At 42.7% G+C, this 14,103-nt stretch overlaps 1 protein-coding gene across 2 annotated transcripts in view; it reads right to left on the reverse strand.

Annotated features, from left to right (window-relative positions):
• LOC106562017 (ALK tyrosine kinase receptor) overlaps positions 1–14,103 on the reverse strand; it is a 285,056-nt gene that overhangs the window by 77,290 nt on the left and 193,663 nt on the right. For both annotated transcript variants that reach the window (XM_014126545.2, XM_045688931.1), the window contains 3 exons: positions 11,791–11,956; positions 5,971–6,118; positions 3,784–3,897 (listed from right to left, as the gene is read on the reverse strand). In XM_014126545.2, the coding sequence (XP_013982020.2) occupies positions 3,784–3,897; positions 5,971–6,118; positions 11,791–11,956 (428 nt within the window). The remainder of the gene's footprint in view (positions 1–3,783; positions 3,898–5,970; positions 6,119–11,790; positions 11,957–14,103) is intronic.

Below are 14,103 nucleotides of genomic sequence, written 5' to 3' on the forward strand. Positions count from 1 at the left end.
AGGTGGGGGTTTGTTACTACGCCGATAAATGACAATATTCATCTGGAACTTTGCCAACCAGGAAATTTGTGTGACCGTAACAAATAATACTTCAATACACCTGCTCTAGCATATATTATACATTTAATGTATGTGTGTTTTGACCCGCTTCAGCCCAGCTTCAATTAAAAAGGAACAGCTGAAGGACTTAGGAGTAAAAAAAACAAAAAACATATTCATAAATCTAAATCATCTATTATCCCCCTTCCTTTAATATATTTTCCTAACTAATGTTCCTCATCAGATTCCTTCCTTCCTTCCACCCCTTCAAATTAGCCGGGGTAGACAATCTGGACCCTCTCTTTCCTAAATTATCTGCCGAAATTGTTGCAACCCCTACTACTAGCCTGTTCAACCTCTCTTTCGTATCAACTGAGATTCCCAAAGATTGGAAAGCTGCCGCGGTCATCCCCTTCTTCAAAGTGGGTGACACTCTAGACCCAAACTGCTACAGACCTATATCTATCCTACCCTGTCTTTCTAAGGTCTTCGAAAGCCAAGTTAACAAACAGATTACCGACCATTTTGAATCCCACCGTACCTTCTCCGCTATGCAATCTGGTTTCAGAGCTGGTCATGGGTGCACCTCAGCCAAGCTCAAGGTCCTAAACGACATAACCACCATCGATAAGAGACATTACTGTTGCACCGTATTCATCGACCTGGCCAAGGCTTTCGACTCTGTCAATCACCCCATTCTTATTGGCAGACTCGACAGCCTTGGTTTTTCAAATGATTGCCTCACCTGGTTTACCAACTACTTCTCTGATAGAGTTCAGTGTGTCAATTCGGAGGGCTTGTTGTCCGGACCTCTGGCAGTCTCTATGGGGGTGCCACAGGGTTCAATCTCGGGCCGACTCTCTTCTCTGTATACATCAATGATGTCGCTCTTGCTGCTGGTGATTCTCTGATCCTTTTCTAAGCAGACGACACCATTCTGTATACTTCTGGCACCTCTTTGGACACTGTGTTAACAAACCTCCAGACGAGCTTCAATGCCATTCAAGTCTCCTTCCGTGGCCTCCAACTGCTCTTAAATGCAAGTAAAACTAAATGCATGCTATTCAATCGATCACTGCCTGCACCTCCCTGCCCGTCCAGCATCACTACTCTGGACGGCTCTGACTTTCTATACGTGGACAACAAAAAATACCTAGGTGTCTGGTTAGACTGTAAACTCTCCTTCCAGACTCACATTAAGTATCTCCAATACAAAAAGTAATCTAGAATCGGCTTCCTATATCGCAACAAAGCATCCTTCACTCATGCTGCCAAACATACCCTCGTAAAACTGACCATCCTACCGATCCTCAACTTCGGCGATGTCATCTATAAAATAGCCTCCAACACTCTACTCAACAAATTGGATGCAGTCTATCACTGTGCCATCCATTTTGTCACCAAAGCCCCATACACTACCCACCACTGCGACCTGTACGATCTCGTTGGTTGGCCCTCGCTTCATACTCATCACCAAACCCACTGGCTACAGGTTATCTACAAGTCTCTGCTAGGTAAAGCCTAGCAGAGCAATCTCAGCTCACTGGTCACCATAGCAGCACCCACTCATAGCACGCGCTGCAGCAGGTATATGTCACTGGTCACCCCCAAAGCCAATTCCTCCTTTGGTCGCCTTTCCTTCCAGTTCTCTGCTGCCAATGACTGGAATGAACTGCAAAAATCACTGAAGCTGGATACTCATATCTCCCTCACTAGCTTCTGACAGCGCCAGCTGTCAGAGCAGCTCATAGATCACTGCACCTGTACATAGCCCATCTGTAAACAGCCCATCTATCTACCTCATCCCCATACTGTATTTATTTATTTATCTTGCTCCTTTGCACCCCAGTATCTCTACTTGCACATTCATCTTCTGCACATCTACCATTCCAGTGTTTAATTGCTATATTGTAATTACTTCGCCACTATGGCATATTTATTGCCTTAACTCCCTTATCTTACCTCATTTGCACTCACTGTATATAGACTTTTTGTTTTCTTTTTTCTACTGTATTATTGACTTATGTTTTGTTTATTCCATGTGTAACTCTGTGTTGTTGTATGTGTCGAATTGCTATGCTTTTTCTTGGCCATGTCGCAGTTGCAAATGAGAACTTGTTCACAACTAGCCTACCTGGTTAACCTCTCTGGGCGAGGCGGGATGAATTCGTCCCACCTACGCAACAGCCAGTTGAATCCCGTGGCGCGATTTTCAAATACCTTAGAAATACTATTACTTCAATTTCTCAAACATATGACTATTTTACAGCATTTTAAAGACAAGACTCTCGTTAATCTAACCACACTGTCCGATTTCAAAAAGGCTTTACAACGAAAGCAAAACATTAGATTATGTCAGCAGAGTACCCAGCCAGAAATAATCAGACACCCATTTTTCAAGCTCGCATATAATGTCACATAAACCCAGAAGACAGCTAAATGCAGCACTAACCTTTGATGATCTTCATCAGATGACAATCCTAGGACATTATGTTATACAATACATGCATGTTTTGTTCAATCAAGTTCATATTTATATCAAAAACCAGATTTTTACATTAGCATGTGACGTTCAGAACTAGCATACCCCCCGCAAACTTCCGGGGAATCTACTAACAATTTACTAAATTACTCACGATAAACGTTCACAAAAAACATAGCAATTATTTTAAGAATTATAGATACAGAACTCCTTTGTGCAATCGAGGTGTCCGATTTTAAAATAGCTTTTCGGTGAAAGCACATTTTGCAATATTCTCAGTAGATAGCCCAGCCATCACGGCTAGCCATTTAGACAGCGACCAAGTTTAGCCCTGACCAAAGTCAGATTTACTATTACAAAAGTTTGATTACCTTTGTTGTCTTCGTCAGAATGCACTCCCAGGACTGCTACTTCAATAACAAATGTTGGTTTGGTCCAAAATAATCCATCGTTATATCCAAATAGCGGCGTTTTGTTCGTGCGTTCCAGACACTATCCGAAATGGTAAATCAGGGTTACGAGCATGGCGCAATTCGTGACAAAAAAATTCTAAATATTCCATTACCGTACTTCGAAGCATGTCAACCGCTGTTTAAAATCCATTTTTATGCCATTTTTCTCGTAAAAAAGCGATAATATTCCGACCGGGAATCTCCGTTTAGGTAAACAGAGGAAAGAAAACAAAGCTTTCGGTCGACGCGGGCACGAGCCTGAGTCTCACAGTACTGTAACCAGCCACTACCCAAACGCTACTTTTTTTTCAGCCAGAGCCTGCAAAGCCACGATTCAGCTTTTTGCCGCCTTCTGAGAGCCTATGGCAGCCGTAGGAAGTGTCACGTAACAGCAGAGATCCTTTGTAATGGATAGAGATGGCAAAGAAGGCCAAGAAATGGTCAGACAGGGTACTTCCTGTACAGAATCTTCTCAGGTTTTGACCTGCCAAATGAGTTCTGTTATACTCACAGACACCATTCAAACAGTTTTAGAAACTTTGGAGTGTTTTCTATCCAAAGCCAATAATTATATGCATATTCTAGTTACTGGGCAGGAGTAGTAACCAGACTAAATCGTGTACGTTTTTTATCCAGCCGTGTCAATACTGCCCCCTAGCCCTAACAGGTTAAATAAAGGTGAAAAAAATATATAATATCTGACAGTTGAAAGCAATATGAAATTCATCTTTAGCCATATCAGTGATCAAGGAGGGCAAGAAAACTGGGAAAGCTTTATAAGACTATTGGGACGCGGCCTTCTCTCCTTACCTTGAACACATAGGTGGCTCCGCCTCCGCCTCCTCCGCCCCCACCCCATTTGACCTGCGTCTTGTTTTCCAATGGCATCTGCTCCACACAGATCTTGTTTAGGATCTTGTTGGTCTACCAATGAGAATAGAAAAATAGTGAATCCCTCGGTTTCTTTATTCAGGGCAAAATAACTAATTTGAGACACTCTATGTCTGTGCAATCCAGACTTCCTCATAAATCATGCATTGATGTCAATGGAAGATATCCGCTAAAGTCAAGTTCCATGCTCAGATCTTTAGTTAGAATTGGGCCTTTACTATCCTAGTAGCCTATTCCCAGGTCTGTTTGTGGCGTCTTGCCGACTTCAACAGTCATTGTCCAGCCAAACCAGATGTGACCAAGACCATATGAGTTGGCAAGACAGCACAGAGTGATCTGGGACCAGGCTTTTTACTGCATCTAGTGTGTTATTCTACCCAATCTGCCCATCGGCAACTTGGGCTATTGTAACAAATGAGAGACGTATCGAGAGCCAAACGACTAGCGGTGTTGAGGACAGGTACTAATAACCAAACAGCCAAGTCAGCCCCTTCCTTCCAACCCAAAACTTTTCATCCACCTTGGCCAGTATGGGAGCAGCGAGAGCTCAATTACACACAGAATTATCCCTAACCCCCACCTGTTTCTCTTGCCATCCTGCAAGGGTTGAGGCATATAGTTTGTATGTGTGTGTAAGGGGATACAACTGAAACGTGTCCTTCACATTTAACCCAACTTTAAGGCAGGGGGCTGCCTTAAATGACATCCACATCATCGGCACCCGGGGAGTAGTTGTTGGGGGTTAACTGCATTGCTCAAGGGCAGAACGGCAGATTTTGCCACCTTGCTGACTCTGGGATTCGAACCAGTGAACTTTTGGATACTGGCCCAATGGTCTTAACCCTAGGCTACCTGCCACCCCGTGTGTGTGTGTGTGTGTGTGTGTGTGTGTGTGTGTGTGTGTGTGTGTGTGTGTGTGTGTGTGTGTGTGTGTGTGTGTGTGTGTGTGTGTGTGTGTGTGTGTGTGTGTGTGTGTGTGTGTGTGTGTGTGTGTGTGTGTGTGTGTGTGTGTGTGTGTGTGTGTGTGTGTGCGTGTGTGTGCGTGTGTGCGTGTGTGCGTGGTGTGTAAAAGCCTAAAAGGATATTAATACTCCTACAAAGGGGAGGCTGTTTGAGAAACACTGAACACACCAACACCCTGAACTAATCAGTTTTAAACGCACCAACCACCTTTGAGAGTATCTACTCCCTTCGGGACTATTGACCTGATAGAAATGAACTGAGAGTCTGAGACCTCAAATGACTCTCTGCTTTTCCTTGTCTGACATTTTTCTCCAATATATTTGAACCATTTTCCAAATGATTCCTGGCTGAGAACTCCAAAGTACAAGACAAATCCGGGATGAGGCCAAAAACAACATGATGGAATGAGAGTAAATTCATTCCAACAAAGTTTACAGGTGAAATGGCAAGGACATTGATGGGATATCAATTCAAACGTGCTCCCTTATGGTGTGAGAGGGGTTTTGAGGATGTTCTCCTTTTGCCGTATCCCTGAGACTTCAACCTTCCAGTTTGGATCGAGTCAAGCCATGCTGTAGTCTATAATAGAATACTTATGGACTTCTGAAGATCTGACAGAATTGTGTATAGGTGTATAAGTGATAAAGCAACGATTCCTCCTGGCTTATAAGAAGGCAAAATTAAGCATTACTATAGCCCCAAATACACTGGACTAAGAACCCTGGTTTTACCTTGGTCTGTCTTCATTGTATTTGTTTTTTCCCCTAAGTTATCAGGCCCTTCTTATAGATATAGTCCTCTTAGATCTACAGAGTCCTGGAAAAAGGTATACCCAAACGCAGTTCATCCCCCCCCTAAAATATGAATAAACCCAGAACCATTTAACTGGTGATGGTTTGTCCTGTCAATAAATCTTTCTGATCGATGCAGAAACAGAGTGCTCTTTTTCCTTAATTTTCCATGAAAAGTAAACAGTTGAAGTGTCCTGGGGTGAGAAATGTTTTTTGGATCTACTCAGTCCTTTTAGATCTAAGTGCCTTCCTAGGAGGTAGGAGATAGTGACTGATTTGGGATGGGGCATAAGTGTGAAAGTGTTGAGCCTTGACATTTATTCAGAATAGTTTTGGGGAAGATGGTACTCACATTGGGGCAGGCGTCCTCTCCTTTTTGGCCCACCAGGATGTGAAGCAACTCACCCTCCTGAAGCAGGAAGTCTGCTGTGAGTTGGACACCATGCGACTTGGCCATGGTCAATACACTGCGACCTCCAGCTGCCCCACAAGCTGTGATCCTGTTTTGGACATACACACAAACGGAAAGGCATGAACCTCCAGTGCATAAGGCATTATAAATAATTTAACTTAAAGGTCTAGCATGTAGCGTTGTGTGCTACCCCACCAAATGTACATAGAAATGTGAGTTATAGATCTGTCATCCCATAGAAAACCAAGTCTGATAAGCTGTAGATCCGTTCTATGTGCGCTATTTCTATGCTTCCCGTCCCTAAGGTTAGCTTTTGAGTCTTTTTAATTTTGGTTATGTACTCCAGCTTCAAACAACTGAAAATACGATCTTTATATATACAGTACCAGTCAAAAGTTTGGACACACCTACTCATTCAAGGGTTTTTCTTTATTTGTATTATTTTCTACATTGTAAAATACAAGTGAAGACATCAAAACTATGAAATAACACATATGCAATCATGTAGTAACCAAAGTGTTAAACAAATCAAAATACAGTTTAGATTTTAGATTCTTCTAAGTAGCCACCCTTTGCCTTGGTGACATTTTTGCAGTCTTGGCATTCTCTCAACCAGCTTCACCTGGAATGATTTTCCAACAGTCATAAAGGAGTTCCCACATATGCTGAGCACTTCTTGGCTGCTTTTCCTTTACTCTGCGGTCCAACTCATCCCAAACCATCACAATTGGGTGAGGTTGGGTTATTGTGGAGGCCAGGTCATCTGATGCAGCACTCCATCATTCTATTTCTTCGTCAAATAGCCTTTACACAGCCTGAAGGTGTGTTGGGTCATTGTCCTCTTGAAAAACAAATGATAGCCCCCACTAAGAGCAAACCAGATGGGATGGCGTATCGCTGCAGAATGCTGTGGTAGCCATACTGGTTACATTCTAAATAAATCACAGACAGTGATACCAGCAAAGCACCCCCACACCATCATACCTCCTCCACCATGCTTCATGGTGGGAACCACACATGTGGAGATCATCCATTCACCTACTCTGCATCTCACAAAGACACGGCGGTTGGAACCAAAAATCAAAAAATTGGACTCATCAGACCAAAAGGACAGATTTCCACTGGTCTAATGTCCATTGCTAGTGTTTCTTGGCCCAAACAAGTCTCTTCTTATTATTGTTTTCCTAAGGATCGGCTTTCCGTCAACGGGACAGTTGTAAATCATTCAGCGCGTTATATCAAGATTGCAGTTTTAGAGTAAAAACAAATGGCGGTACATAGAAGTGTCTCATATCGGCTGAAAGCTTAAAACCTCTTAGGGCTAGGGGGCAGTATTTTCATGGCCGGATGAAAAACGTACCCAATTTAAACAGGTTACTACTCTGTCCCAGAAATTAGAATATGCATGTTATTAGTGGATTTGGATAGAAAACACTCTGAAGTTTCTAAAACTGTTTGAATGGTGTCTGTGAGTATAACAGAACTCATATGGCAGGCAAAAACCTGAGAAAAATCCAAGCAGGAAGTGGGAAGTCTGGTGCTTGTAGTCCTTTCAAGTGATTGCCTTGACTGTATACAGTGACTTAGGGTTCATTTTTCACTTCCTAAAGCTTCCACTAGATGTCAGCAGTCTTTAGAACGGTGTTTGAAGATTCTATGGTGAATTTGAAGGGAATACCAGCTGTGGTAAACTGGTGTCCCATTATAAGGCATGGGCTCAAGTCACGCACAATGACTTGGGAGCGAGCTGAGTTCATATTCACTCCAAAAGAGAACGGATAGGTCCGGTTGGAATTTTATTCAAGGTATATGATAAAAACAACCTAAAGATTGATTCTATGCATCGTTTGACATGTTTCTACAAACTGTAGAATAACTTTTTTGACTTTTCGTCTGGACTAAGTAAGCACGCGCGTAGTGGATTTGGATAGTGAACCTAACGCGCGAACAAAATTGATTATTTGGAATTAAATATGAACTTTATTGAACATTTTGTGGAGCTGGGATTCCTGGGAGTGCCTTCTGATGAAGACAATCAAAGGTAAGTGAATATTTATAATGTAATTTCTTTGTGTTATTGACTCCAAAATGGCGGGTTTCTGTTTGCTTGTTGTTGGTGTCATCTGGGCTGTACTCAGATTATTGCAAATTGTGCTTTCACCGTAAACCTTTTTTGAAATCGGACAAAGCGATTACATTTAGGAGAAGTGTATCTATAATTCTGTGCATAACACTTCTATATTGATCAATGTTTACGATGAGAATTTACGTACTATGTGTGCTCATTGTGCTGATTCACCAAAAGGTTTGGAGGGAAAACATTTCTCAACATTACACGCCAATGTAAAATGCTGTTTTTGGATATAAATATGAACATTATCGAGCAAAACATACATGTATTGTGTAACATAATGTCCTAGGAGTGTCATCTGATGAAGATCGTCAAAGGTTAGTGCTTCATTTAGCTGTGTTTTGGGTTTTTGTGATGCATCTAGTTGCTTGGAAAATGGCTGTGTGGTGTTTCTTGTGAAGTTTATGTCCTAACATAATCAAATTTATGCCTTTTTGAAATCAGACAATGCGGTTAGATTAATGAGAAGTTAACTTTAAAATGGTTTGAAATAGTTGATTGTTTGAGAAAACAGAATTATGAGATTTTAGCTGTTTTAAATTTGGTGCTCTGATTTTCCACTGGCTGTTGTCAAACAAAGCTAGCTAAATAGCCAATGAGCTGGGCTTTAGGGGAGTATCCGGAAACCATATCTTTGCCCGAAAATGACATACCCAAATCTAATTGAGAAGAGAAAGGCCATAATGTATTATTCCAGCCCAGGTGCAATTTAGATTTTGGCCACCAGATGGCATCAGTGTATGTGCAATGTTTTAGACTGATCCAATGAACCATTGCATTTCTGTTCAAAATGTGCATTCTCCTCAAACAATAGCATGGTATTCTTTCACTGTAATAGCTACTGTAAATTGGACAGTGCAATTAGATTAACAAGAATTTAAGCTTTCTGCCAAAATCTATATCCTGGGAAATGTTCTTGTTGCTTACAACCTCATGCTAATCACATTAGCCTACGTTAGCTCAACTGTCCCGTGGAAGGGGATCCAATCCCAAAGAAGTTTTAAAAACCCTTGAATGAGTAGATGTGTCCAAACTTTTGACTGGTACTGTATATATATTTCAGAGTGATTCTCTCTACTTGTTTTGTCACATAAACAACATTTTTGCAACCAGGTAATGGCAGATCGATTTCTACATTTTGCACCTTTAAAGCTAAAATACTTAATTGGTGAAATTGCAAAGGCCGTTTAGAATATATCAACAACAAATAAGGTACTGCAAACAATGAACACTGTTTTATTCCTCTGACATCCTTGCATAGCAGAATATGCACTGCTGGATACTTCTCTCTGTTTCATGAACAAAACAATATCAATAACATCGGCGCTGTGGGCGAACAGTGGCGCTGATCTTTAATGTTGTTAATATTAAGAGCGTTTGGACAGGGGAAAAAACAGATATAGAGGGGGTAATCTCCAAAAGAATGGAGTCCAGGTGAGTCCAATATTCAGCGCCAGAGAGGGGGAGCGGGAGCGGGCTGAGGCATGGGAGCCTGACGAACTTGCTAAGGCATGGGAGCCTGATGGGCTGGCTGAAGTATGATGTGGGGTGGGCGCCTGCCACGCCAACTGAGGCAAGAAGACCTCTCGAGCCAGCTAAGGCGTGGAAGCCTGACGAGTTCCATCAGCGGAACCCCCGATTCCATCAGCGACGGCACCTGGACCCGACATCACCAACCAAAACAAAAACTCCCTGATGCTTCCTTTAGTGGTGTCAGCATTCTGTGAGGATCGACACTGGAGACGAGAAGCAGGTACAGGGAGAACATTTCATAAACAATGGCCATGAAAATGAAATATAACAGGAACAGCGTCTGGACAGGGGGAAAAAAAATAACGACATCAATGCTGACACAGGGAACAACCTGAGGTGCAGACAGATATAGAGGGCATACACATGCATATATCAGTGTATCTGCAGCAATTAACAGATGGCCGAGAGAGAGAGAGAGAGAGGGAGAGAGAGGGATATATATATATATATATATATATATATATATATATATATATATATAACATGAAGCCTCTTAATCACCTTGTGATTGTGGGTTACTGGAGCCGGGTGTAATAAGTGTGTGAGTCATGCTATTTAACCATTAGAGCCACACTCTCTAACCCAAAGACTCTGGTTAGCCAGTAATGCCCCGCTTGTTTAAGGAGGTGGAAACGATAGACGATTGCTGTCCGTGGACGAGAGAGCGAGGCTATGGATTCTTTGAAGGCCGCTTGAGGGTTGGGAGGGAGAGTGAGAGAGAGAGAGATAGTGTGTCTGTGCATTTTACATTTACAATTAAGTCATTTAGCAGACGCTCTTATCCAGAGCGACTTACAAATTGGTGCATTCACCTTATGATATCCAGTGGAACAACCACTTTACAATAGTGCATCTAAATCTTTTAAGGGGGGGGTTAGAAGGATTACTTTATCCTATCCTAGGTATTCCTTAAAGAGGTGGGGTTTCAGGTGTCTCCGGAAGGTGGTGATTGAGTCCGCTGTCCTGGCGTCGTGAGGGAGCTTGTTCCACCATTGGGGTGCCAGAGCAGCGAACAGTTTTGACTGGGCTGAGCGGGAACTGTGCTTCCTCAGAGGTAGGGGGGCCAGCAGGCCAGAGGTGGATGAACGCAGTGCCCTTGTTTGGGTGTAGGGCCTGATCAGAGCCTGAAGGTACGGAGGTGCCGTTCCCCTCACAGCTCCGTAGGCAAGCACCATGGTCTTGTAGCGGATGCGAGCTTCAACTGGAAGCCAGTGGAGAGAGCGGAGGAGCGGGGTGACGTGAGAGAACTTGGGAAGGTTGAACACCAGACGGGCTGCGGCGTTCTGGATGAGTTGTAGGGGTTTAATGGCACAGGTAGGGAGCCCAGCCAACAGCGAGTTGCAGTAATCCAGACGGGAGATGACAAGTGCCTGGATTAGGACCTGCGCCGCTTCCTGTGTGAGGCAGGGTCGTACTCTGCGAATGTTGTAGAGCATGAACCTACAGGATCGGGTCACCGCCTTGATGTTAGTGGAGAACAACAGGGTGTTGTCCAGGGTCACACCAAGGTTCTTAGCACTCTGGGAGGAGGACACAAGGGAGTTGTCAACCGTGATGGCGAGATCATGGAACGGGCAGTCCTTCCCCGGGAGGAAGAGCAGCTCCGTCTTGCCGAGGTTCAGCTTGAGTGTCTAAAGCAAATCTGTATTGGACATTCTCCTAAGGATGTCAAATTAGACTATTGAGATGCAGCCCCTTTGTTACACCTACTATGAAAGGAGGTCAATTTAGATTATTGAGACTGTGCTACACCTACCGTTAAAGCCAATTCAGACTATCACGATTCAGTCTATACTGTATGTTACACCTATTACATTTACATTTTACATTTTAGTCATTTAGCAGACGCTCCTATCCAGAGCGACTTACAGTAGTGAATGCATACATTTCATACATTTTTTTTCTGTGCTGGCCCCCCGTGGGAATCGAACCCACAACCCTGGTGTTGCAAACACCATGCTCTACCAACTGAGCTACAGGGAAGGCTATCATGCAATTAAGCCAATTTAGACTATTGAGATTCAGCCTATATGTTACAACTACCATGAAAGGAAGCCACTTAACACTATTGAGATGTAGCCATTGTTTTGATTTACCTGTAGCTGCCGGTCTCCGGCACCCTCCAGATTTGGATGCCTTTGAATGGGCTTCTGGTTGCCACGGTAACGTTGATGTTGCTGTTCCGATATGAGCTGCTACACTGGGTTGGGGTGGGCCCCTCTGAACCCACTGCCCCACAAGTGTGAAAGGCCCATTTGGTGTCTGTAAAACACATTGATTACACAGGCAAATGAAGACACTCATCATTCAGAACACTGTTCAAACTCATCACACAAATTGCGCCTCATCTTTCATTCCACTTCAACAAACCCCCCAACACTCTATAGTCTCACATCAATAAACCCCAACATACTGAAATGGCAGAAAAACATTTCCATCCTACTCGTCTAACTCCTGATTGCTAGTGAGATATAACGGAATAAATAAAATAAGCATCTTCATCATGTTTCACTGTAGTAAAAAATGCCAATACTATCATCACTGTCTGAAGAAAATCTCCAAACTCCATTTTGCCCATTTACATTTTTCAAATGATTTGATGGCAATGAATCCCCTATATGTACTCTGAACATTTCATGACTCTAGGATCAAGAACATGTATTCCAAATAGTTTCTGAAGTTGCGTGTTTGTATGTTTGTAATCTCTCATGGACAGACTACGTAAACATAAATGGTATCTGTAGATCTCTCATGATACAACGGGATGAGTGAGATAACAAGCAGCATTAGGAGCAGCATTACTTACAGTGTTTTGGACAAATCATGATTTCCCAGGGAAAGGGACATTTGGCGCACAGACTTTCAGGTAATTTACAAAGAGAGAGGGTGGAGCTCTTCATTCTGGTTCTGATCCTATCTCTTCTCTGATCATGTATGGACCCAGAACTTAATTGAGCATCTGACCTATTACCGAAGACTTTAGTTCTGGGTTAACCGAGATTAGTATGTTTATGAATGGTCAAATATGGAGGTTTTTTTGCAGTTCCTGAAAATGTTCAGTTCAAGAATGTTTGGGGGTTAAGTTTTTCTTCTGACATCCACACTGGACCATGGGAATGGCACCATTTCCATCGTTCCCCCAAATCAGGATTTAGTGACTCGATCAGTGTTGTGGTCCAGCCACGTTTATCTGACAAGACTAATCTCATGCAAATCTAGGCAAAAAAATAACCCCCCAATCACTACAGCCTGGGATTACACTGCAAATGAGGAGAAAAGTTTGAGTTAGCTGGGCATTCAAACTGATTTTGCCATGTTTCACTGTAGTGAATTGAAAAAATGGTAAGTGCAGTGTTCAGTATGGTTTAACCAGTTTAGAAATGACTAGGGAGTAAAGAATGATACAGTGGCTTGCGAAAGACTTCACCCCCTTGGCATTTTTCCTATTTTGTTGCCTTTCAACCTGGAATTAAAATAGATTTTTGGGGGGATTTGCATCATTTGATTTACACAACATGCCTACCACTTTGAAGATGCAAAATATTTTTTATTGTGAAACAAACAGGGAAATAAGACAAAAAAATTAAAACTTGAGCGTGCATAACTATTCACCCCCCCAAAGTCAATACTTTGTAGAGCCACCTTTTGCAGAAATTACAGCTGCAAGTCTCTTGGGGTATGTCGCTATACGCTTGGCACATCTAGCCACTGGGATTTTTGCCCATTCTTCAAGCCAAAACTGCTCCAGCTCCTTCAAGTTGGATAGGTTCTGCTGGTGTACAGCAATCTTTAAGTCATACCACAGATTCTCAATTGGATTGAAGTCTGGGCTTTGACTAGGCCATTCCAAGACATTTGAATGTTTCCCCTTAAACCACTCGAGTGGTTTAAGGGGAAACAGACTTGTTGGTCGTTGTCCAAAGTAAATTCAGCCCTACTTATTCTATTATTCCAGGGCTGGGGCCGATTGATAACCTATGGAGATCATGCTCATACACACACGTAGGCGTGGACTCAGGCACACACACAGACGTGCATGCACACACAGGTACACACAAACACACACACAGGTCACGCTTTGCTGAACAAGAAGAAAGGGAAGGAGAGGAACAAGGTGTATGGTCAATGTTAGATGTGGTTTCTGATTATGTAACTGGGGTATGATCAGATACACTAGTAAATTGTTGACCACAACCGCCACCTTGTGGTTGTGTTCATGGTCAACATACATGGCTGAACAGTGAGAAAGGAAAGGAACAGGGTATGTTGTCAATGCTAGATATGGCCTCTTATTATGCAATTGGGGCAAATCATTGACCATGACCAGTGGTGGAAAAAGTACCTAATTGTCATACTTGAGTAAAAGTAAATATACCTTAGTAGAAAATGACTCAAGTTAAGTGAAATTC

This window comes from Salmo salar, chromosome ssa11 (genome assembly GCF_905237065.1).
Source record: "Salmo salar chromosome ssa11, Ssal_v3.1, whole genome shotgun sequence".
NCBI classification, from domain to species: domain Eukaryota; kingdom Metazoa; phylum Chordata; class Actinopteri; order Salmoniformes; family Salmonidae; genus Salmo; species Salmo salar.